Raw genomic sequence first — 23,720 nt, 5'->3', positions numbered from 1 at the left:
ACCGTGAAAGCAGACACAGGAACGTGCTCTGTTAGTGCAGGATGAAGAGAAAATTAAAAGGCAAGAGAGATCTACTGAAAGCGCCTTGCCCCAGCAAGAAAATGAAGAAATTCTTCCCAAGGTTTCTATTCCAATCCCTGAGGATCACAAGTTTCTCAAAAAGTGCCACCTCTACTCTAGTACTTTTTCATCTCCTCGTATTCCTTTTGTGATGTCTCTTCTCGTGGTTCTTGCATTGGCTGTCTGGTGGTTGGTCTTTCTGTGATCGGAAAACAGGTGCTCATCTGAAATGTCAAGACTAAAACCATTGAACTTTGTTGTTCGCTTCTCCTGTGTTATCTCCTGTGTGATGCCCTCTGATCTTGACAGTTCACTGTCCTAGGGGAGAGTCTGTGATCATTTTTCTGTCAATAAAATGTTACTCTTTGTAGAATATATATCATGGGGTACAAAGGAGTAGCAATGGATTGCTCAAGCCAGTTTTCCTCACCAAAGTTTAACAAGTTTAGGCAAATCTGATTTATGCATGTGGCAGGTTGGTACTTTCCCCAAAAGCTTTAACTCTTTTATCCTGCATGTTCTTATTGTTCACTGTTGCTATGTCCTCCTCTCCGGTGTTTCACAGAAAGCAGGATATCCTGTAGAAACATTTGATGGAATATTTTCCTAATCTTCGATAGTTATTTGTGGGGCATGGGCTCTGTAGTTTAAGAAAAAAATTCAAGTTGCTAACCTTTCAAAAGCCTTAAAATGATAGATTTTAATCTGTGAATCTATAACCACTCCTTTTCTTGAGATATCAAACCAATATATACAAAGCCTTTTTTGGAAAAGGGCTTTTGACTTCTGTGGCCTTCTTATGTGTATTTCTGAGACGTACAGGGACAAACAACTTTATCCTGCCTGGTGTATAGAAGAGATCTGCAAAGGTTAAATGCATTTTTCACAAGTATAATGTTGGTGGTTTAAGGAAAATGGTGCTGGTGCCCTTTAGCCTCCAGCCAGGGCTGAATTTTCCAGACTACTCTGCCCATCTTTAAAAGTCCTGGAATAGCACATTTCTTTAAGGTCTGTACATAAACATACCCTTCCCTGAATTAAAATACTGTGTTACTTCTTTATGAGTTAAGTAATTATATTGCTAGAAGCAATATTTAGCCATTATGATAAGCTTAAAATAGATATCGATATATTTTGTTTTTCTGATAGACTTTGGACTTGTCTATTCTTACATCTGTGTTGAAATCAATTGTTTTTCATCGATGGCCTTGTGAGCTGAGGTTCTGTCGTGACAAGTATGTGTCTTCTGTTTGCATGTTGATTGTTAAGGCTTACCTGAAGTACGTATGCGTGTGCTCTCTCTTCACAACACAACTCGGATACCTAACCTGTTGGGTTTTTTTTTCCCCTCAGTATTAATGAAATCTTGCATGTAGTTTGCTTTTTATGGCGCTTGAATGTACCAATATGGATGATTTGGTTAATGTTGTCTCAAATATTTGTTTTGAAATCTGAGTTCCTAGAGTTATCAAACTGAGATTATTGCACTTTACTTCTCAGCGCTTCCAGCTGATGTAACTTCTAAACAAGACTTTTTGTTTTTAAGATGACGGTGTCTTAGAGCAAAAAACGAGAACCCTAAAGCCAAGAATCTTTTGTCCTTCAACACCCACTATTATTATTCTATCTTCTCTGGAGACATGTAGAAATAATTCTCTGGTATTTCCTGAAAACTGCTACTCTGTTATTATAGGCTATCCAAAAAGATGGGAAAGAAGTGAGAAGCAGGTTAAAATTTTAAATCTGGTATATCTTTCATGTCACAGGCTATGTCTGTTCATAAGAAATATTTTGTAATTAAGCATATTTATTGATTCACTCATAATAAGAAAAAAGAGACCTCAAATTAACCTGAAATATTGCAGAACCATTCTTTAACACAGAAAGTGATCATCATCAGTACTCCCCTTTATCTGTGAAATAGAGATATGAGAGCTTTCCTTATGAAATAACAGAACTATGGCATTGGTTAGATACTTTTGAATTTTTTTCAAGAAACTAAAAAGGAAATGATCTTAGGATTTTGTTGATACTTTTATAACTGTTTCAGATTATATTTCCAGTTTTCATCCATGTACATAGCATTTTATTAATTATTATTGTAAATGTCCCCTTGAGTTTTGTTTCCCTTTGTATTGGAGTTATTTCAAGTCCATTAAAAGTCTAGTGTAAGCCAACAATACTTTTCGGTTTTCTGAAGTGAAGCAGGAGCCCTCAGAGGTCCTTACTGATGATCAAAGGAGAGGCCCTTTCTTCTGTTAATAGGGTGAGAATGGTTGAGAGGGGAAGGGCTGATACTTTGAATTGGACTAATAAGCTGGCCAATGCAGGCTCAAAAGATATGCCCATCACAGTTATCAGAGGAAAAATATTTTACACTGCTGCCAATATGTATAACATAAAGCTGTAAATAGTCTTGGTTTCCCTCTCACATCTCATTTCATTCTTGGTACCAGAGACAGATCCAAATAACTGTGTGTTGGTTTTACCCTGGTTCAGCTTCTTAACAGCAGGTTGATGAGTGAAAAACAATTTGGACTAAAGGTATCATTACAGACCAGTAAAAAGTCTGGGGTTTTTGCCTTGGTTTTGCTATTAGTCATTTCTACGGTGACTGAGAAGTTCACTTAACTACTTGGTGCCCAGATTTCCACCTAGTAACGTAGAGACAAACCTACCTCATGAGAATGAATCTGTAACATGTTCCAGGAACCAGAAGCTCTGGTTGTCATTAAATTCTTGGTCTTTTGGGGACTGGAAATTAAAAAAACAAACACATTAACTTCCTGGATTTTTAAAAAAAGAAGTAAGCAATTAAATAGCTGTGTTGATTTCCATCTACTCTGTATTGATATTTGACCAAACACTTAAAACTACTAAAGTTAAAAATTCCTTGTACTCTTAAGCAATTCATCTTACCCATATGGTATCTTAGAGTGGACCATACTGGAAGATAAATCCAGCCTCTATATTTTGGACCTATCTTTTAGCCATATTCTTATGCTAATGCATGGATTATGAAGGAGATTCAGTTTGCATGGGTCAATTCTACTACTTGTTTCTATCTTTGGTAAAAGTTTTGAAGGGAGAAGATATTGACTCTGTTGACTAACATGAGACTAGTGATTATCTGTGGACTAGATTTCGTTGCCATCCTAGATCCTAGTACATTTCTTTCTATTAAATATTATTGTAAGTTTTACTCTGAAATTTCTGTGGATATAAGCCAATTCAATTCTTCCTACATTCCTAAGTCACTACTGTAGTATTTCCTATAGAAAAGCATATAAGACATCCTACACATTAGAGGTTTGGTTATTTTTTGAAGGCATTACCAATCAAAATTTATATTTAGGCTTTACCTAGTGATCATGTATTTACAAAAGGAAGACAGAAAATTCAAAAATAATATGAGACACTTTCTCATTGTTGCTTTTTTCTTGCCAAGAGTATTGAGAATAGTAAAGATATATAGAACTTTTCTACCAAGTTTCCTTCTCTTCTGTTCGTCTTCATAGAAATTATAAAATCCCAAACTTTTTTACAGCATTCTCTATCACATTGCGGAAGACTATTATATTGTTTCTATTACACATGGAAGTTTTGCTTTTTTTCACTGCACTCAAACGAGCCCTGTTGCTTGTAATTTTGGTAGTAGAAATGGAGACAACTCCTTATTCTTATCTGTGGGATAGCTCCATCTGCCTCCTCTACACTGTAGGGAATAGTATCAGTAAGCCTGGCTCCTTTCTGCTGCTGTTATCCCTCATGCCCTTGGATCTCCTTTTTACTGCATCAGAACATGATGCAAAAAGAAACATGTTGGTGTGGACCTTAGGAATGGACACCTGAAACGGTTAAGAAGTTGTTGTTAAAGTAAGAAAGCCATATAAAGTTAGGCTGGAACAGGAAGAGGGGTAGCTGTGATCAGCAATTACAAATTCATGGAGTATTTCATTTTGTAAACGAATTTCCTTTCATACTAGAACTTGAAAAATAAAGAGAAGAGAAAGTAGAGTAGTTTATTACTCCCACAGATCAGAAATAAAGGATGAAAGCTAAATAACTTTAATAATAGCCTAACCAAATGTACAGATGACAGATTGTTGAGGAAACATCTACGTGAGGAATGCTTTTCTAATCTTTTGTGATTGATATCCTAGAGGGTAGCCCTCCCCTTTATCATAGTCAAAATCCTGTTTGGGGTAAATAACAGAATAAATCTAATCTTAAAGATTAAAGGAGGTAGGAAGGCATAGAGTTCCAACTATCTTTACAGGTCCCCCAAATCAATAAAGGATGCAGTTTAGTTCTGTCTCTTTAAAGAAGAGTCTCCATATGTATAGAATCCTATCTCAACAAAACACAGAGAATAAGAATTAAAGGAAAAACATGGTTACTGCTATCCATTCTTTATTCATTGCCCACTAGGGCAATCAATGTATTGCAGTGATGGGTTGCAAAGAGGCAGCATTATCAGAATTTTAGGATTGGATAGGCCCCCAATCCACCTCCTCTCCCCTCCAGTGCTTGATTCTTCTGTACAGTATCATTTAGAGATTCAGAGACCAAGTGGTCTCCCAGCCTGTGATTAAACATCTCCCAAGATATAGCACATTATGTCTTTCGACATCCCAGATTTTTAGATATTAATCATTCATGTATTAAGTCAAAGTCTGTTTCCCTGTAGCTTTCACTTCTTGGTTCTAAATGGAGGCATTCTGAAGAATTTTCTATCTTCCACATTATAAGGTCTTCACCATAGTTAAAAGTAACTCTCACGTTGCAATTAGTCACAGTTCTTGCCCTCAGATAACTTACCATCTGATATCCAGTTCTGTCCCAGTCTCCCTCCTAGCATGTTATCCTTCTGCTTTCTTCCTTTCTTTTTCTAGCTTTTCTTGTTTTATCAGCTCTTTTTCTTTCTGGCTCCGTTGCCCATTGGTTGCTTCCCTATGGTTTATTCAGTTTTATGTCCCTACCCAATGTCTTGCCCTCTCTAAAAGAACATTTTGGAATTCCTGGAAATCCTAGCTTCTTCATAGATCACACAGGCACTTGGGGTTTTTTGTTTGTTTTTTAGATAAAGGAGTTGGGGGAGGGGGTGGGATAGTTTTGTAGCTTTGGAAACTTCTTGTAACCCAGAATCTGTTGACAAGATTGTATTGCCATTATATCCTGAAGCAGCATACCACCAGAGCCTGAATTCTAACTTTGCTTGCCTTCTCTGACAGCCTGGCTAACCTTTACATCCTCTATAATAGCCCCCACGTGATTTGATTTATACCACTTTGATATGATACAGTTATGGAAACTTACTTTCTGTTTAACATTCTGATTTTGACTTAGAGCCCCACTAGAAAAAGTGATATTAAAAATTTGAAATGTTAATCCATCTCTTTTAGTTTTGCCTGTCTCCTCAAAACTGTGAGATTCTCAGAGGTGTGAAGCCTTGTTTTATCTATCTTTGTTTGCCAAAGATACCTTTGTATCTCAGATATATAATGAATAATTAATATTTGTTAAATTGAATTAAAGAAATAGTAACATGGTAATGGATAAAGTCTAACTTTTCACTTAGAATCTCTTGTATTAGGACACAAGTTTGTGCCAAAGTAATCACCCCATGCCCTATCAGTACATGCAGGTAGCCCAAAAAACCCATATATGGCCCGGAAGCCACTGTCTCTCCTATTAATCCTGTAGTATGGTCCTTGGTTTATTCAAAGAATCTACGTATACTTCTACGATAGGTGTCAGTCTCTCTTGTTAATGTCTTGTAATTTGATTCAATTAAAAGTTCTTATCCATTTACCACACTAATAATCAACTGTTTTCACTATAGAATGTATTATCGAGACCACGGTACTTGTTTATATGTGTAAATACATCTTGGAGTGTGATACCATGAAGAGAACCTGTTATTTGACATTTTGCGTTTATCTAAAATACATTTCAGAGAGCAGTTTGATACATTTGTCTTGTGTTTTATGATATAAAAACGCCAAATGTATCAAACTCTTGTGGTATCAAGAGTTTTGTATGTCAGATAGACCAGGGGTTGACAAACTTTTTCTGTAAAGGACCAGATAATAACTATTTTAGGCTTTGCAGTCCATATAGTCTCTGTCAAAAGTACTCAACGTTGCCATTGTAGAGTGAAAGCAGCATTGACAATAAATAAACAAAGAAACATGAATATGTTCCAGTCAAACTTTATTTGTGGACACTGAAATCTGAGTTTCATATGATTTGTATGTGTCACTAAATATTTTTCTATTTCTTTCCCAACCATTTAAAAATGTAAAACCATTCTTAGCTCATAGCCGTACAGAAGCAAGGAAAGGGCTGGATTTGGCTGCTGGCTGTAGGCTGCTGACCCCTCTTATAGGTCTAGAGAGACAGAGAACTGATCAGTTAGATTTTCTGCCTTTGTACTGTTTCGAAGAGTTGTAGTCACAATCTTAACATCTTCATTCAGTGTTGAAGTATTTTTGGTCCTGTTTAGGGTTAGAAATGGAAAACAAAAGACAAGACACTCATTCCTATTTATCTGGCAGCCAGGGTACACCTGAACGATAATCTAAAATATCTTTACCACCACAACACGCCTGCCTCTGTCAGTTTCCAAATTGTTCTGTGTTAACTGTGCTCTTAACATGTTCAGCGACAAATCCAGCTAACCCCTTTGTTCTTTTTGGTTTTTAAGGGTCTGCCTCTATCTCCCCCTAAGGAATAAAGAAACAATTCCCAAATTCACCTTCTCTTTAGCCGGGTTTTAGAGATATCTAATGAACATGGTAAAGAAAGTGAAATGATTTTCACTCTAAATTTTTGGTACACCATAGTGTATAAATTTAAGGTTGGGTATCTAAGGGAAACGTTTTAGAAGGGTTCCTCTTTCAAAATAAAGATTTCTCTGAGAGGAGTTCCCTACTTCAGGGCTGATTTGGGCAGTATTTACCAAGAAGTCAGAATAAAGTAAAGTTATGTACTTTCGGAGGTGTCTTTGCTCCCTAGTTGACTGTTGTGTTCTGAAGGATTCCTTGATCTGTAATTAGCTTTGGGAGGTGCTTTCTAACACATTCCTAAATCTATGTTCCTTTCCCCCTGGTCCAGGATCCTTTAGCTATGATACACGGTTGAATAAATTGTTTATTCATTAGCAGTTGAGAAAGATATTTAAGCCTAAAGAAATCTGCTAAGAACTTCTCTTTTTGGAACATTTTCTTTGATATTTTTCTCATGTTATTTGCTTTGTTAATATGTAAAATTATTACGAATAAATCTTATTGCAAATCTGATTCTGGTTGCTACTAATCATTAAGGAAATGAGTCAGTAATGCTGCACATAGACAGACCCACTACCAAAAAAGGGGGGGAAGGAACCTCTGCTTCAGCAGATCAGCAAGAGATATTGTCAGCCAGTCTTTCTAGAAAAATTCTCTTGTTTTTCCCATATTTTCACTCTTCTGGGTGGCCCAGTAATTGTCTTATGCTCAGTCCTAAAACAGAGATAACTTATGCACATGCGTTCACTACTGAGAGTATTAATGTTTTAAATCAGCTCTGGAACTATTTGACTTATTTATACGAAGTTTTAAAAATAATTTTTTTCTAACCCACTTAATCAGTCACTACAACACATGTAATTGTCACATCTGTTAGAAGCATTTTTAATATGCTGAATTTGTCTTTTTTTGTTGTTTTTTGTTTTAAAAAGAAGCACTCTACAAATTAGTAGTTATTAATGCCTCTCTGATCATATTGAAGAGTGAGGATGGAGTGGGTGTGGATATGCGGGGCGTGAGGAGAGCTGCTCCTATAATGTGGAATTAACAGAAGGTCCACTGCTTAATCTCTTACTTCACCTTGGTGAACCTTATCTCTTCTCTTACTCTCACAGTTCTAGATTCTATTGTATCATCCAGGTGATTACTTAAAACCAACACTCCACATTTTGAAGTGGTCTATTTACTAGCACAAATTATGTACCTTGTTGCCATGTCTGAGTAATACAAAATTTTGTAGTGTTTCTCCAAAGCCACATTCCTTTTAGGAATTTATTGGAAGTGTTAACATGGAAAACCATTTCACTATTATAGGATTTTTTGGGAAGAGAAGACACAGCTAATTAATACCTAGTCATCGTTTTCTGTTGTATATAGTTCTGTGGAATCAAGGTGCTATTTTCTAGATATCAAATTGGGGTATAATATTTGCCTTAAGTGCTTATTATGGCTTTAATCATTTTTGGAATTGGGACTTCTGAGAAATCCTGCCAAGTGTATTTAATTGTGTTCCATACTAAATGCTCAGAGTTTTTGTGCTGGTTATAGCCCCTTCCTCTCCATCTCCATCTCTTCAACTCAACCCTTCTTAGTATAATGAAATAAACTTGACTGGTCATGTCTGGTCTCCTAGACATGTTTAGTATAACTTTTCATATATGCTCAATCACTTTGATTTCTATAGCTCTATTCAGGTTTGAGAACACTCATTTGATCTGTGGAATCCTTGCTGGTGAGTGCAGTGTTAAGGCAAAATTTTCTATTATTTAATAGTTAAAATTTTGCATCAGGCACTGATTTTACAGCTGTTTGCTTTTTCATTCACCTATTCTGGGGATAATCTAATAACAGCACTATTTAGGAAATGATGAAAACTATGTTTGAAGGATAATTGTCATTGGCAAATTCCATTTGCTGGCATTTGTAAAAGGCTGCATTATAGAATGATTTTGATTTTCCTAAAATAGGCAATTTTACCAACCGTAATTTAATAAAGGCCAGCGTCTTCCTAAGTAAGCTCCTTTATCCAGATGTAATTTTTATATGCCAGAGAATAGCAATGGACAGTGAAAATGACTCAAGTTTTGTGGAGAAGCTAGTGAGCACTATAAAGATGTACTTCTAGCCAGGGACCAGTAGCATACCAACTTTATCTAAAAAAAAAAAAAAAAAAAGTAGGGGAAGATATAGCCAAGAGAGAAAATTTAGACTGAAGAGAAATGTATTGCATGATTAAGAATGACACACTAGAGCGGAAAGATAGAATTTTAAAATCGTCTTTTGCTAGCCACGTGGTTACTCTGTTGTTAGTTTATCCCCATCTTGAGCATTTGTGATTCTAATGTCCTTTTCTAAACTGCCAGTTGGCCTGAGTTTTCCACCAAAAGTGTATCAAAACTATTATTTATGAAGGTTTTGGGGGTGGAGGGGCCAGGGGATGTTTTTCTTTTTGGTAATTTTTGTTCTCCTTTCTTCGTTTGTTTCCTTTTTCGGCTGAGGAATGGGCTACTGCTGCTTCACCTGTCATCTTTATGTGCTGTTTACACATGGCTTTTACAAAAGAAGCCATTACCACATCTGATTTATCTCTTATTGCAAGTGCCCCTTTAAAAGCATTTGTTTTAACTTAACAAATTAAAAAACAAAAAAAAAAATCACCGGGTTAGCGTTATTTTATAACCAAGGGAAACACCGATATTATTAATTTTTCAAAATAGGAATAAGATTACAAATATCGATAATATAGTAAATGTATAAAGACATGTGTTTCGTTTTTTAGAGCTTTTTCCCAAGGCACTTAAAGCCATTCTTTGCTGAGACATAAACTTGCCTTGTTTTGTTAGAGAGAAGTATGTGGAAACAAAGCACTCGCAATTAACTGATCTTATCAGGATTGGAGTCTACTACATTTTTTAGTTTGCATGTTGCAGACCATTTGGGGGTATTATTTAAATACATCTTGATAATTTAAGTGACTGTAATATTTATTGTTTACTTCAGTTAAGAACCAGGAGCTGGACTCTTCTGCTGGGTATCTTCCTTCTGTGCTTAGCAAGATAACCTCGATTCCTGCTGGTTCTGTGGGCATTTGCAGTACAAAGCATTTCTTACGGGGTTTGCAAAGCAAGGGTAATGTGCTCTGTGGGTGTATGTGTGTCTGTGCACACCCCTCCCCCTTAATCCCACTGCCACTTTCTGCTCACTCCTTTTTTCTTATCAAAACTTATTTTTTTTAATCAAAACTTATTTTTTTAAATTATATAAGCCTAACGAATCCCCAAACCCGTTTTTCCTGACATACAGGAACACGGATAAAAGTTTAATGTATTAACTTTCCCTGAGGTATTTGCATTTCCATAGGCCACAGAGTCATTGCAAAGATAATGGTGACATTACAGAGCTGATCATATCGTTAAGCAGTATTTCCAAGGCTAGTCCTAACTCTCAGTTTACTTGATTGAATGGCAAAATAGAATGAAGAGAATGTGAAAACCAATGGTAGTTTAAGAGATGTGGTGGATTTAGGGTTCCATTGGGTAAAGTGACTATAGAGATAGTATGCTAAATCTCAGAGTCTCTTTTTACAGAAAATTTAGGAATTTCTGGAAGCAGAATCTGTGGGTCGTAGCATAAAAAGATATGCTTTGGGCTTAGAAACAGCAATAAATCTATTAAGCTTTAAAATGATCGTAAATTTTGTGACTAATCAGAAATGTTCTCAAAACTATTAAAAATGGCCTATCCAGTATTCTTCATGAGAATCTTGGCTCAGGAATAATTAAATATCCTCATAGTGTATCAATTTTAGTTCTTATCTTTTATCACAGTTTTTTTCTTCTAAGTTCTACCTGGTAATGTCCTCTAAAATATAGTGAGAACCTGGGTCAGAACGTGCTAAGCTGAAAGACCAGCCTTAGTTAAATCCATAGGGTTGGCTAATTTGGATACTCAAGAAACACTAACTTCCATAAGGACTGGTTCTGGTTCATGTTCCTTTGCAAAAAGTAATATTTTAAGAAATATAGTATAAAGACGAATAATATCTAGTATTTGCTTAGCACTTCATTTTGAACACTCTGCACAGTTAACCCTCACAGTAGCCATATCAGGTAGGTAGTGGTGTTCTTGCTTTATGTGATAAAATTGAGTCTCAGAGCGGCTCAGGGACCTACTTAAGAAAAAGCAGTTTTTAAGTGAGAGAACTGGAGCTAAATCCAGGTCTTTGATGTTTCAGTCCAGTGATATTCTGTTATGACACAGCTATATCCTAAGTCACTTAGTCCCCAAGTGAAAATGTGATGAAGGTTACAGAAAGTGAATTAAGGAGAGGGTTGGAATTTGTGAGGCTCTAATGACTTATAAAACTAGGTATTAACAGTGGTGCTCTAAGATCCCCAAACCACTAATGAGTTGATTTATTAATACTGGACTGCCCTTAACTTGCCTTAAATCCCTCAGGTTGTTTCACAGAATGTCCCAGAACCTGAAATAGGATCTTTCAGTCAGTAGGAACCAGAAGATGGGGAATAAGAAATGAGGTCTTTCCTATTGTTGAGACAGAGAGTCTCAGGGCTTTTGTTTGGCCTTGGGGATAATCTGGTTCCTGGTTTAAAAATCATTCAATAAAAAGAATTGAATTTTTTAGAAGAAAATAGTTGTTTCCTTTACGTATTTATTGGGGATATTTAAATAGATCAATAGTTCAAATTCCCATTCATTAAATCAAACCTCAAGTCCCAGGTCTGAGGAAAATTAGATTGGTGTCCAGAAGCAAACAAACCAAAAACACCTTGTCATCAAACCAAATGACATTTTATAATTCTAATAATTATTTGTTCTTCATCAAAGAAAGTATTTTTGGTTTTCTGTGCTCGAGCCTCTAAGTGTATTTATGTAAAAGTGAAACTCTTGCTGATTTGGAAGGGAATGTTTGAGACTATTTAAGATGGCGCTGGTAAAGTGGGTTAAGACAGGATATTTATGTAATTTAGTGAGAGAATTTGTATTTTGGTCTGGCCAAACTAAGAAAATTCTTTTGCAATCATCATTTGTGTTTCCTGCTTCTCAATTTAGTCATTTTGATAAAATAAAATGTTACCTTAGCATGTTAATTGCCCTTCTTTTAAAATTTGCCTTGTATAATTTCAGCAAGTAAGAAAACCCATATTTATTAGTCTATAATGTCTGTTTGAACATGCATATATATATGATGATAAAATTTTCACAGGTATTCTAAAAATAGATCTTTGAAAATACTGAGTAGAATATGAAGGAAAAGGATTTTTCTGAAAACTTAATATTAAACATATATGGATTCCAAGACTCTCATTAGAAGTTAGCTTTGTAACTGATATCACTGTGTTTTCTTCCTTCTTTTAAAATTGTTCTGTCAGCTGTCTAATTCTGCTAATGGTGGACTCAGTAACATTGTTGACTGGCTCATTTCAGTGTTTAGTGTAATGTTATAATATGTGAGAAGGCACAAAAAATAACAAGACATTGTAATTAAGCTTACTGACCAGCTCTGATAAAAGTTTGCTTTCTCCCCAGGGTTCCACCATTGCCCAACCACCACACAGCCCTGAGTTTATTATGCAGACATATTTAACTGCTATCTGTACATATCATTGTTAATACCTTCATTCAGCTAAATCTAAGTACCCTGGAAAATGGTTCACTGCCTTCTTTTATTTATCTCAAAAGCACCTAAAAGAGGATTCTCTTCTGAGGTGGCAATTAAACAACTATTTATTGAATTTGGTCATTTCATTCTGCTGTCTTATACTTAATTTCAGTAAAAGAAGGTCTCAGCCTGAGGTGTAGGGCACTCAGCCAAAACAAAACAAAACAAACAAACAAAAAACCACACACACACAAGAAATATAAAGCCTACTGGTGTGAAGTATGATAGTGTTTATCTATAGTCTATATCACTAATCTAGAGTTAATGTTCAAATCAGGTCTTGGATACTTTAATATTTTATATTCCCAGTTGCTATCATGACTTTGGCAAGAGAGTGATAAGTTTCCTTAAGTGTCTTTACTGTTTCAGAGGCAGATGTCTAATAAGAAATTCACAGAAACTCTGTGACAACTCACAGATACAACCATATTTTTAGTCATATTCCTGAGAATATCCCTGCCATTTCTAAATCAGAAAGCATTAAGCAAAATGTAATGAAGCTACACCTTAAATTTGAGCTATTTCTTCTCCACTCAGATAGATTGTCCATCATCCTTGACTTTGACTTTCAAAATCCACTCACTAAATTACTACAGTTTTATATTATATTCTCCATATAAAAGAGAATTTTTATACTATTTACCAGTTACTGACATTTCTTATCATTCTTTCCATTAACTACTTTTTCATTTAGGAAACCATTAAGGTTTATTTTTAACTGTTTTCAAAGGCTTGGAGGATATTAAGGATTTATCAGCACTTCCTTCATAAATTGTTTACCAAACTCTTCGGGTTTTACAGATCACTTCATTATGAAACCAGTGTAAAAGCCTACATAAGAAAAATTATTTAATAGCATTTTTATTACAAAGGTAATGCATATTCATTTTAAAAAGGTTGGGAAATACAGAAAAACACAAAGAAAGAAATTAAATTATTTGCAATCCTACCCCTACTGATATTTTAGTATACCTTGACGTCTTTTTCATGTATATAATTACACACATTGGAAAATATAATTTTTAAATTGATAAGAAATAAAACATAGCATATTATTAAGAGGGGGATTTAGTCTTTGAAGTTAGCATTTTTGCCTTCTTCCCTTATTCCAACGATCTAATCATGGTCCTGAAATGAAAGTATGTCCCTGAAATCATATGACAAGGTTGGCAGGGAAAGAGCTGCTATTCTTCATTTGGTCCTTAACTGCCTACCCAGGATTTTAATGTATAGGAAGATAAAATGAGACAATAGCAGGTTCCTTTTCTTTTTTTTTTGACAGAGAAAGGAATTGTTTTCCTATTGCCATCTAAAGGTAAAATTGGACTTCATTAAGCAAGGAACAAGGACAAAATGTGTGTGGGGGAAATTACCACATAGGCCCTCCAGAAAAAAACTTATATGGCTCTTGCTTATGTAGCAAAATTTTAGAAAGATTTTCAGGATTTATTTTTATTGTGTTGCTTATAGGATAAGAGAGTCTTGTCAGTATAACTGTACTTCTCTCAATAGTCTCTTCAAATATATAAATCCCTTCCTTCAAAAATAACCTAAAACGAAAGACTCTGGATTGCATTTAATGGAGTAGCAGCAAAATACCTATAAAACACCCATATCCTGCTCTTAATGATATCTGTAATCCCTAAGTCAAGGGAGAGGTTATTTATAACTCACAAAGTCACATACATACTCAGGGTTTGATGTTCCTGTGACATAATCCATTCGAATAAGTCATTTTCAAGAGAAAGCCTTTAGGGAAAAAAAAAATCTCTTGATTTCTGAATTATCATACTTAGCAGGAACCATTGACTTTTTAAGTAAAATTGAGAATTTTCAATCAACTAATGTTCCTGCTCACTTAAATATTGATCTAACATTCTTCCTTCTCATATCCTTTTATTAAAAAATTAATTAATTAATTAATTTTTGGCTGCCTTGGGTCTTCGTTGCTGAGCGCAGGCTTTCTCTAGTTGTGGCGAGCGGGGGCTACTCTTTTGTTGCAGTGCACAGGCTTCTCATTGCAGTGGCTTCTCTTTGTTGCGGAGCAGGGGCCCTAGAGCGTGCGGGCTTCAGTAGTTGTGGCACGGGCTCAGTAGTTGTGGCTCACGGGCTCTAGAGCACAGGCTCAGTAGTTGTGGCACACGGGCTTAGTTGCTCCGTAGCATGTGGGATCTTCCCAGACCAGGGATCGAACCCGTGTCCCCTGAATTGGCAGGCAGATTCTTAACCACTACGCCACCAGGGAAGTCCCCCTTCTCATATTCTTGAAACCAACTAGACAGCCTTGTGGTACTTTATACAGGCAACTGGTCTTTCTATTGTAGCATCCTTCTTATAGATCCTGCATCAGGCCAGACAAGCAGCACATCAGATCTCAATTTTATCTGTCACTGTGGGTGCTGCAGACGCAGTCATATGTTTATTCATATCCTTGAGAAGATCTCTTTAAATTTTCCAGACCAATTTGGTATATGCAGCTGTGCAGTATCTTATATAATCCAGTGGTCCATGCTGATGGTCATAGCCAAAGGCACAACACTGTCAGTTAAAATTCCTCACTCGTGTTAGATGCCAAATTGTGGGTGTCTTATGTCATGGGGATTTTAGATCTTCTTTTTGACCCAATCTTTTCTTCTGGCTTTCTAGCCTTTTCCTTATATTTCAAAGTATAGTGTCGGCCACTAAAACCAGACTCTGCTAAGAGGACTTTGGACAACTTTGTGCTTCCCAAAAGAATAGTCAGGTTTAGAGTATATTCTTTTGAACATAATAGGACATGTCCTTTGGGCCTACTTGAGATACTTTCTGTTGCCATGGGAAGAAATGGGCTTAGAATCAAACACTGACCTTTAAACCTTGGTTCCATCACTTCCTAGCTCTGACTTGCTTACCCTCTCTGTTTCTTCATCTATAAAATAGAGATAGTGACTACCTCATAGTGAGGTTGTGAAAAATTAAATGAGAAAACATGTTAGAGTGACTGTCACACGGTGAACATGCAATAATGTTAGTTTTCCTCTTATTTTCCTGATGTAGGAGATAGAATGCTGGACCAGAATGCTGGTCTGGTCAAGTGGGCCACTTCTTATGTTCTTTGTAAACAAGCCTTTTCAGTTTTTTTTTTTTTTTGAAAGAGCATCTCTGGTTTTTTTTTTAATTAATTAAATTAATTAATTAATTTTTTATTTTTGGCTGCCTTAGGTCTTCGTTGATGCGTGCGGGTTTTCTCTAGTTGCAGCGAGCGGGGGCTAACTCTTCATTGCAGTGCGTGGGCTTCTCATTACGATGTCTTCTCTTGTTGCGGAGCATGGGCTCTAGGCACGCAGGCTTCAGTAGTTGTGGCACGCGGGCTCGGTAGTTGTGGCTCACGGACTCTAGAGCGCAGGCTCAGTTGTTGTGGCACACGGGCTTAGTTGGTGTGCAGCATGTGGGATCTTCCCGTACCAGGGCTCAAACCCCTGTCCCCTACGTTGGCAGGCGGATTCTTAACCACTGCGCCACTAGGGAAGTCCCAAGCCTTTTTAGTTTTTGAATAGCACAAGGCAAAGCAGTTCTTAGGGCTCCTGGATTTATTTGGTATAATTTCAACAAGTTTTTACTGAACATCTATTACGTGCCAAAAACTGTGCAAGAGAGATAACAGAGCTAAGAAACATAGCAAGTTCTTCCAAGTCTAATGGAAACGACAGATGAGTAAACCAATAATGACAGGGTACAACGGGAACAAAAGAGGCATGGTATCTAAATATACTTTAGGCAGCCGGGGGAAACTTCCAGAAGAACTGACCTGAGCTGAGTATGGACTTGCAGGCAGAAGGAACGATACGATATTGACAAAGGCACGGAGGCAAAAGAAAGCATGCTCTGTTCTAGGAACTGCAAATTGTCTTGAATTAATGAAGAGAAGGATGTATGTGGAGTTACAGCAAGGTGAAGCTGGAGAGAGAGGTAGGAGTCATATTTTAAAGTATTTTCTATGTCTTAATAAAGGACCTGAACTTTATCCAGAAGGCAATGAAGAACCACTGAAGGATTTTAACCAGAAAAATGGAATTTTCAATGTTTCATTTTAGAAATAAATATTTTCACGACAGAATAGAGGATGTGTTCAGGGAAGGTTTGAGATGAGAAAGAAGGAAGGAAGAAAGAAAAGAAGAAAAATGGTTTAGGGCATTAGTAGTAAGTGGGGTGAGGCATTATTAGAGCCTGAATGAAGATAGTAAATGTGGGAATAGAGAAGAGTAGACAGATAAGGGAGATATTAAAGTGGAATAGATGAGTTTAGTTTGGGGCATATTGTGTTCCATATGCCTGGGAGAGTGTCCAGTAAGTAGTTGGCTGTGTTGTCCAAGAGATCTGGACAACAGAGCCAACTGGAGCGGCTGATTTGACCATATGTGAGAGTGCTCTAAGTGGTAATCCAACCCAACTGTTATCAGTTTTCCTTTCATTTCCAGTGACTAATAGATATTAGGTGATCAGTAAATATTTGCTGAATTGATATTACTGTGGCTACAGCTTTTACCCTTGGTCTCCTCTATTCCTGCTTTGAAAAAAATGATTGATCTATCTAATTTTACTCAGCAGTAGGCAACTTTGGGCCAGGTGGTGCTGGCCTAAGCAACGTTTAATTCACAAATGGCTTCTTGATGACAGACCACTACTTATCACTTGAGCAGACTGGTATAAAATTGGCTCTTACTTGATTATCTTAGGTATTTTCCTGGTTATTAATCAGCCTTCTCAGTTGTGACAAAATTATTTGGAGAAGCCATGAAGTACCTCTCCATGTGAGTGGGTGGGGATATGCTATTCACAATGCTAGAGCTAGCATATAGCAATTTGAAAAAGCCTGTTTGTTGATTACCAGCTGGTCTATTTTTGGGCAGCTCCATAACAGCTTGTCTGACTCAAAAGAAATGGTGAGATAAGTGCCCTAGAAAGTAGTACAGTGTGTTAATAACATAACAACAAACTCTTTCTAGTGTCCTCCAGGCCCTAGCCTATTATAGGTGCTCAGGTAATGTTGATTGAATTAAGTGAATCTACATGGTAATTGACAATTACAGAATTTACATGCTTTCATATATATTATTGTATTTGATCTTCAGAACCCTGTGAGCCAAACTAAGTATTACTCTCATTTTAAACATGAGGAAATTCATATACCCTTAGCAAGAGTAGTTTATGTATCTCTGATACATCTGCAGACAGAGACAGTTTCTCTTGTCATCTCTCAATTCTACCTTTTCATGTCCTAAGTAATATTCATGATCAGTCAGTGAAAGACCTGCCTAATGTGAGTTCAACTTGTACCACTTTGAGATGCTCTTGAGTTGACTGTTTCTAGAAGTAAGGTTGGCCTGGAGTTCTTGAGTGCAGTGCATCTTTTCTTACCCTTCTTGGCCACTGGTTTATACTCATCAAAATGTAGGCTGGTTTACAACTTAAGGAGCAGCAGTGATTTTTTAAGAAATATAATACATGTAGTGTGATTTGAGCACTAAAATGTGTAAGCTGCTCCAAGTGTACGTCATCCACTCCAGGAACACCTTTTTAAAAGAGTCCTTTTCTGTTAAGTTCCTTTATGGCATGCATGTAATATGGTAAATTGATCTTACCAAAATTTCAGACCTAAGTGGCTTATGTACAGCTCTCTGGTGAGCACATGCAGATTTTCCTGACATGTGCCTTCTGTTAGATTGTTCATTTCTCAAATGGTTCATATTCTTTTCCTAATAGTGTGAATTCCTACTTTTCTTCCACCCACAGCACCTTTCTTTAAACTTTAGGAGTAGGTCTACTGTGATGTTATCTTCTCATCCACATTCTCTTGAAAGTTCTTATTTTAGATCTATTTTCCCTGTGATGTGAGGCATTTAGCCCAGGAGGGAACTCTGTGTTTCCAGGATTTATTTCTCTTAGGGGTTGGAGATATGTCATTCATCTGTGGAGAGATACTTCTCAGCTGCTCAGTCGCGTTTATTCTGTTTACAAAGAAATGTTTCACTATTTTTGATATTATAGTTAATTCTTTGACCATGATTGGATTAAGTCTGTGCTGGATGTACTCAATTTCCATATCTCTGCCAACCAACGTCTAGATTTTAGCTTCTCCATTATGGGCCAGCATGATGATACATATGGCTTGGAGATAATGTGGAATATTTTTCAATCTGACCGGACTCCTCAAGCATATGTTTTATTGACTCATAAATTGCATTGTGTCATGTGCATAGTAATGAGTTAGGTATTTAGGAATAGTGACTCTAAATATGAAGAGTATGTGTTATACAGAGAAGACCATAGTAATACGAAGTGCTTGGTACTATGTGAAGCACATCGAAATCATTTCTCAGATTAACCATGTTGTAGAAATATGACCAAAATGAGGTTGGAACCACTTAAGCTGCTGACATGTTTTGTGAACAGTAATTCTTCCTTTTGACCACCTCAGGAGTTAAGATTCTTGGTTTATATTAGTGTTAATATTTTTGAGGCCTCTTAGAAATCATTGTTGATTCTCAGAGTTCACTGTATTCCCCACGTATTCCTAATCTTCTTGCTTTTGTATGTGTTCATTCATTTGTAGAATATAAATGGCATTCGCACAGAGGAGGTGGCTGCCATGACCAAGGGGCCATCTACCAACCCTGACTCTGAATGGGAGGGCCCCAAGCATTCAGTAATTCCTAGTAAGAGCCAAATGACTACCCCGTTGGAGTCTCCGCAAAACTTTGGCTTTGGCTCCCTCTCCATAAGCTGCAAGGAGACAGAAGAGAAGGAGCAGGGGGCAACTGGCTATCTTGATATTGAGGAAATGTCGAGAGGTCCAAGTGGGGAATGTGTAGGAGTGGAGGAACAGGCCAGTGCCTTAAAGTCCTCCATATCGCCAGCTTCCTCTCAGCTGCAACTTGCTGAAAAAAAAGCAGAGAGTAGTGAAGAACATGTTACACCAGGAGAGCCTGTTGGAGAGCAAAATGGATCAGTTCCTGACTCTCGTGTGGGTAACCAGTTCCCCACCCTCATTCGAAGTTTCCAGGTAGTAACTGATTCAGTCGTGCAGATCTAATGACTCACTTTGGGAGAGGGCCAGAATCTATTCTGTGGAGGAGGTGGTGGTGGTGGCAGTGGTGAGGGTAGTAGCCTCTTGGCTTTTTTTCAAAATCACAGAATAAAATTGAAATCCTTGATTACTACAAAGAAATTTATTCAGAGTCACTAACACCAAGGCTAGAAATGCTTTCTCCCCTGTTGATTTAACAAAACTCTTGGGGGTAAACTCCAGCTGTTTATCTTTATGAAGCTGGTGTAAGTATGTTCCTCTTTTCCTTGCTCAAGTATGGGCTGTGTAAAGAGGTGAATTTCTGAGACTTCTGTGATGAGGAGCCCTCAGTGTTCTGAGACCCTGCTCAAAAAATTCAAATACTCTTAATTACAAGGGGTAACTGACTTTTTAAATAAGGAGTCAGGCCCCAAATAATTTTTTCTGTATTGCAGCCACAAAGCACAGCCCACCACTCCCACTGACCCCACTCACGGGAGCTTCCATGATTATAGGTACTAATCTCCTATGCTAAGGTGGATGACCACTTAACTTTACCACAATCAAATGGTAGTTTTAGGGTGATTTATAGTCTAGGGGAAGGTGAGCTGATGGACAAAAAACCTTTGATATTTCGCTAATGTTCATTCCTCTGAAATTCTGAGATTAATCACCAGGTGGTGGTAGAACTGATTATTTTCTCTCCAGTTTTCCAAATACTGTTTCTTTTCAATAACTCCAAAGTGAATGTCTGACATTGATTTGAAAGAAGTTAATGAATTCCAGGGGAATGTGTTCCAATGCCACCGCTATTTCATGTACCATTTGTACTTAGGGGAGGAAATGTGGCTGATTTTCTTAATTTTAACGGTACAGTCACAAGGACAAACAAAAGTGAGTGCTATTTGGCAAGTAGTTTTATATTAAAATTCTGAAGGTCAGTCTGAAGTGTTTTATATCACCAATCGTAACTGTCTGATATCATAATTTTCCATTAAGCATATGAAAGTGATTATAGTAATGCTGTTCTTTAATATCTTTCATGATTTGACACCTTGTCAAGGCTACTTTGGAATAGTGTCCAAGTCTTGGGCAAAGATTGAGCTAGCCCTTTGCTTGATTACAGCAATCACTTTGATCAGCTCAATGTCAGAAGTTTAGTTCTCCACAGCCTTCAGAAGACTCCGGTAACTCTGTTTCTTTACTGCTTCACAGCCTCCCCTGGTGAAGACTCAGACCGTCACCATCTCAGACACTGCCAATGCTGTGAAAAGTGAAATTCCAACCAAAGACGTCCCTATAGTCCACACCGAGACCAAGACCATCACTTATGAGGCTGCCCAGGTAGGACACAGTTTGATGTTTCAGAACCAAAGACTACAGTAAACATGATAAATATCCTTTCTTCACAGGGTTGCTAATCACTTGCTGCAAATAATGCTAGGCTTTTCTGGGGCAGTTCTTTTCAGAAGAGATTACTGATCTCAAGATGTCCCAAAATACTTTTTCAAAAGCAACATTATCTTGGATCTGATTGCTTATATCCACCCAATTCAGTTAGGGAAGGCAGTCTAGTGTAATGGTTGATAACATGGGCTTTGGGTCAAACAAATCTGAGTTCAGGTCCCAGCTTTTTTAAAAATTTAATTAATTAATTAATTAATTAATTTTTGGCTGCGTTGGGTCTTTGTTGCTGTGCGCGGGCCCTCTATAGTTGTGGCGAACAGGGGCCCCTCCTCGCCGCGGTGCGCAAGCCTCTCATTGCGGCAGCCTCTCTCATTGCGGCGGCCTCTCTCGTTGCGGAGCACGAGCTCTAGGCGCGTGGGCTTCAGTAGTTGTGGCATGTGGGCTCAGTAGTTGTGGCTCGCGGGCTCTAGAGTGCAGGCTCAGTAGTTGTAGCGCACGGGCTTAGTTGCTCCACGGCATGTGGGATCTTCCCGGATCAGGGCTCGAACCCGTGTCCCCTGCATTGGCAGGTGGATTCTTAACCACTGTGCCACCAGGGAAGCCCCAGGTCCCAGCTTCTTCATTTGCTAACTTACACAAGTGGTTGAACGTCTGTGAGCCCTGATGCCCCCACACCCCACCTCCACCCGCATGATGTTAGTATCTACTTCATGATTCTGTTGTAAAGCTTATATAAAATACAGTGCTGTATGGAATCAACTTGAGCACCATGCCTGAAAGTGTAAATAAGAAACAGCTATAATAATTATAATCAATTTATTACAATTAAATTTAAAATCATGTAAGAATTTAGTACTTAAAATTTTTGTTTACTTCCTACTTTTAGTAATATTTCTCCTTCATTGTTAGTAATTTCAATGAGTTCAGTTGCTTGTGTTGAGTTGTTTTTCTTTTATATATATATATATATATATATATATATATATATATATATACATATTTTTTTTTTTTTTTTTTTTTTTTCTTATTAGTCGTCCATTTTATACACATCGGTCTATACATGTCAACCCCAATCTCCCAATTCATCACACCACAACCCCCACCCCGTGCCGCTTTCCCCCTTTGGTGTCCATACATTTTTTTCTCTACTTCTGTGTCTCAATTTCTGCTCTGCAAACCGGTTCATCTGTACCATTTTCTAGGTTCCACATATATGCATTAATATACGATATTTGTTTTTCTCTTTCTGACTTATTTCACTCTGTATGACAGTCTCTAGATGCATCCACGTCTCAACAAATGACCCAATTTTGTTCCTTTTTATGGCTGAGTAATATTCCATTGTATATATGTACAACATCTTCTTTATCCATTCGTCTGTCGATGGGCATTTAGGTTGCTTCCATGACCTTCCTATTGTAAATAGTGCTGCAATGAACATTGGGGTGCATGTGTCTTTTTGAATTATGGTTTTCTCTGAGTATATGCCCAGTAGTGGGATTGCTGGGTCGTATGGTAATTCTATATTTAGTTCTTTATGGAACCTCCATACCGTTCTCCATAGTGGCTGTATCAATTTACATTCCCACCAATAGTGCAAGAGGGTTCCCTTTTCTCCACACCCTCTCCAGCATTTGTTTGTAGATTTTCTGATGATGCCCATTCTAACTGGTGTGAGGTGATACCTCATTGTAGTTTTGATTTGCATTTCTCTAATAATTAGTGATGTTGAGCAGCTTTTCATGTGCTTCTTGGCCATCTGTATGTCTTCTTTGGATAAATGTCTATTTAGGTCTTCTGCCCATTTTTGGATTGGGTTGTTTGTTTTTTTTAATATTGAGCTGCATGAGCTGTTTATATATTTTGGAGATTAATCCTTTGTCCGATGATTCATTTGCAAATATTTTCTCCCATTCTGAGGGTTGTCTTTTCGTCTTGTTTATGGTTTCCTTTGCTGTGCAAAAGTTTTTAAGTTTCATTAGGTCCCATTTGTTTATTTTTGTTTTTATTTCCATTACTCTAGGAGGTGGATCAAGATCTTGCTGTGATTTATGTCAAAGAGTGTTCTTCCTATGTTTTCCTCTAAGAGTTTTATAGTGTCTGGTCTTACATTTAGGTCTCTAATCCATTTTGAGTTTATTTTTGTGTATGGTATTAGGGAGTGTTCTAATTTCATTATTTTACATGTAGCTGTCCAGTTTTCCCAGCACCACTTATTGAAGAGACTGTCTTTTCTCCATTGTATATCTTTGCCTCCTTTGTCATAGATTAGTTGACCATAGGTGCGTGGGTTTATCTCTGGGCTTTCTATCTTGTACCATTGATCTATGTTTCTGTTTTTGTGCCAGTACCATATTGTCTTGATTACTGTAGCTTTGTAGTATAGTCTGAAGTCAGGGAGTCTGATTCCTCCAGCTCCATTTTTTCCCTCCACACTGCTTCGGCTATTCGGGGTCTTTTGTGTCTCCATACAAATTTTAAGATTTTTTGTTCTAGTTCTGTAAAAAATGCCACTGGTAATTTGATAGGGATTGCATTGACTCTGTAGATTGCTTTGGGTAGTATAGTCATTTTCATAATATTGATCCTTCCAATCCAAGAACACGGTATATCTCTCCATCTGTTGGTATCATGTTTAATTTCTTTCATCAGTGTCTTATAGTTTTCTGCATAGAGCTCTTTTGTCTCCCTAGGTAGGTTTATTCCTAGGTATTTTATTCTTTTTGTTGCAGTG

The 23,720-nt window shown here is 37.2% G+C and overlaps 1 protein-coding gene across 26 annotated transcripts in view; it reads left to right on the top strand.

Annotated features, from left to right (window-relative positions):
- EPB41 (erythrocyte membrane protein band 4.1) overlaps positions 1-23,720 on the top strand; it is a 203,104-nt gene that overhangs the window by 154,869 nt on the left and 24,515 nt on the right. For 11 of the 26 annotated variants that reach the window (XM_082439807.1, XM_082439806.1, XM_082439808.1 and 8 more), the window contains one exon: positions 20,795-20,923. In XM_082439807.1, the coding sequence (XP_082295933.1) occupies positions 20,795-20,923 (129 nt within the window). Of the gene's footprint in view, positions 1-10; positions 17,848-19,126; positions 19,577-20,794; positions 20,924-23,720 lie in introns of those variants that run through there. The other 15 variants (XM_082439827.1, XM_082439829.1, XM_082439804.1 and 12 more) reach the window with 5 other exon arrangements.

The sequence above is a fragment of the Balaenoptera physalus genome, assembly GCF_965194825.1.
Source record: "Balaenoptera physalus genome assembly, chromosome: 1".
Classification (NCBI taxonomy): Eukaryota; Metazoa; Chordata; class Mammalia; order Artiodactyla; family Balaenopteridae; genus Balaenoptera; species Balaenoptera physalus.
This window is presented reverse-complemented; position numbering and strand designations above follow the sequence as displayed.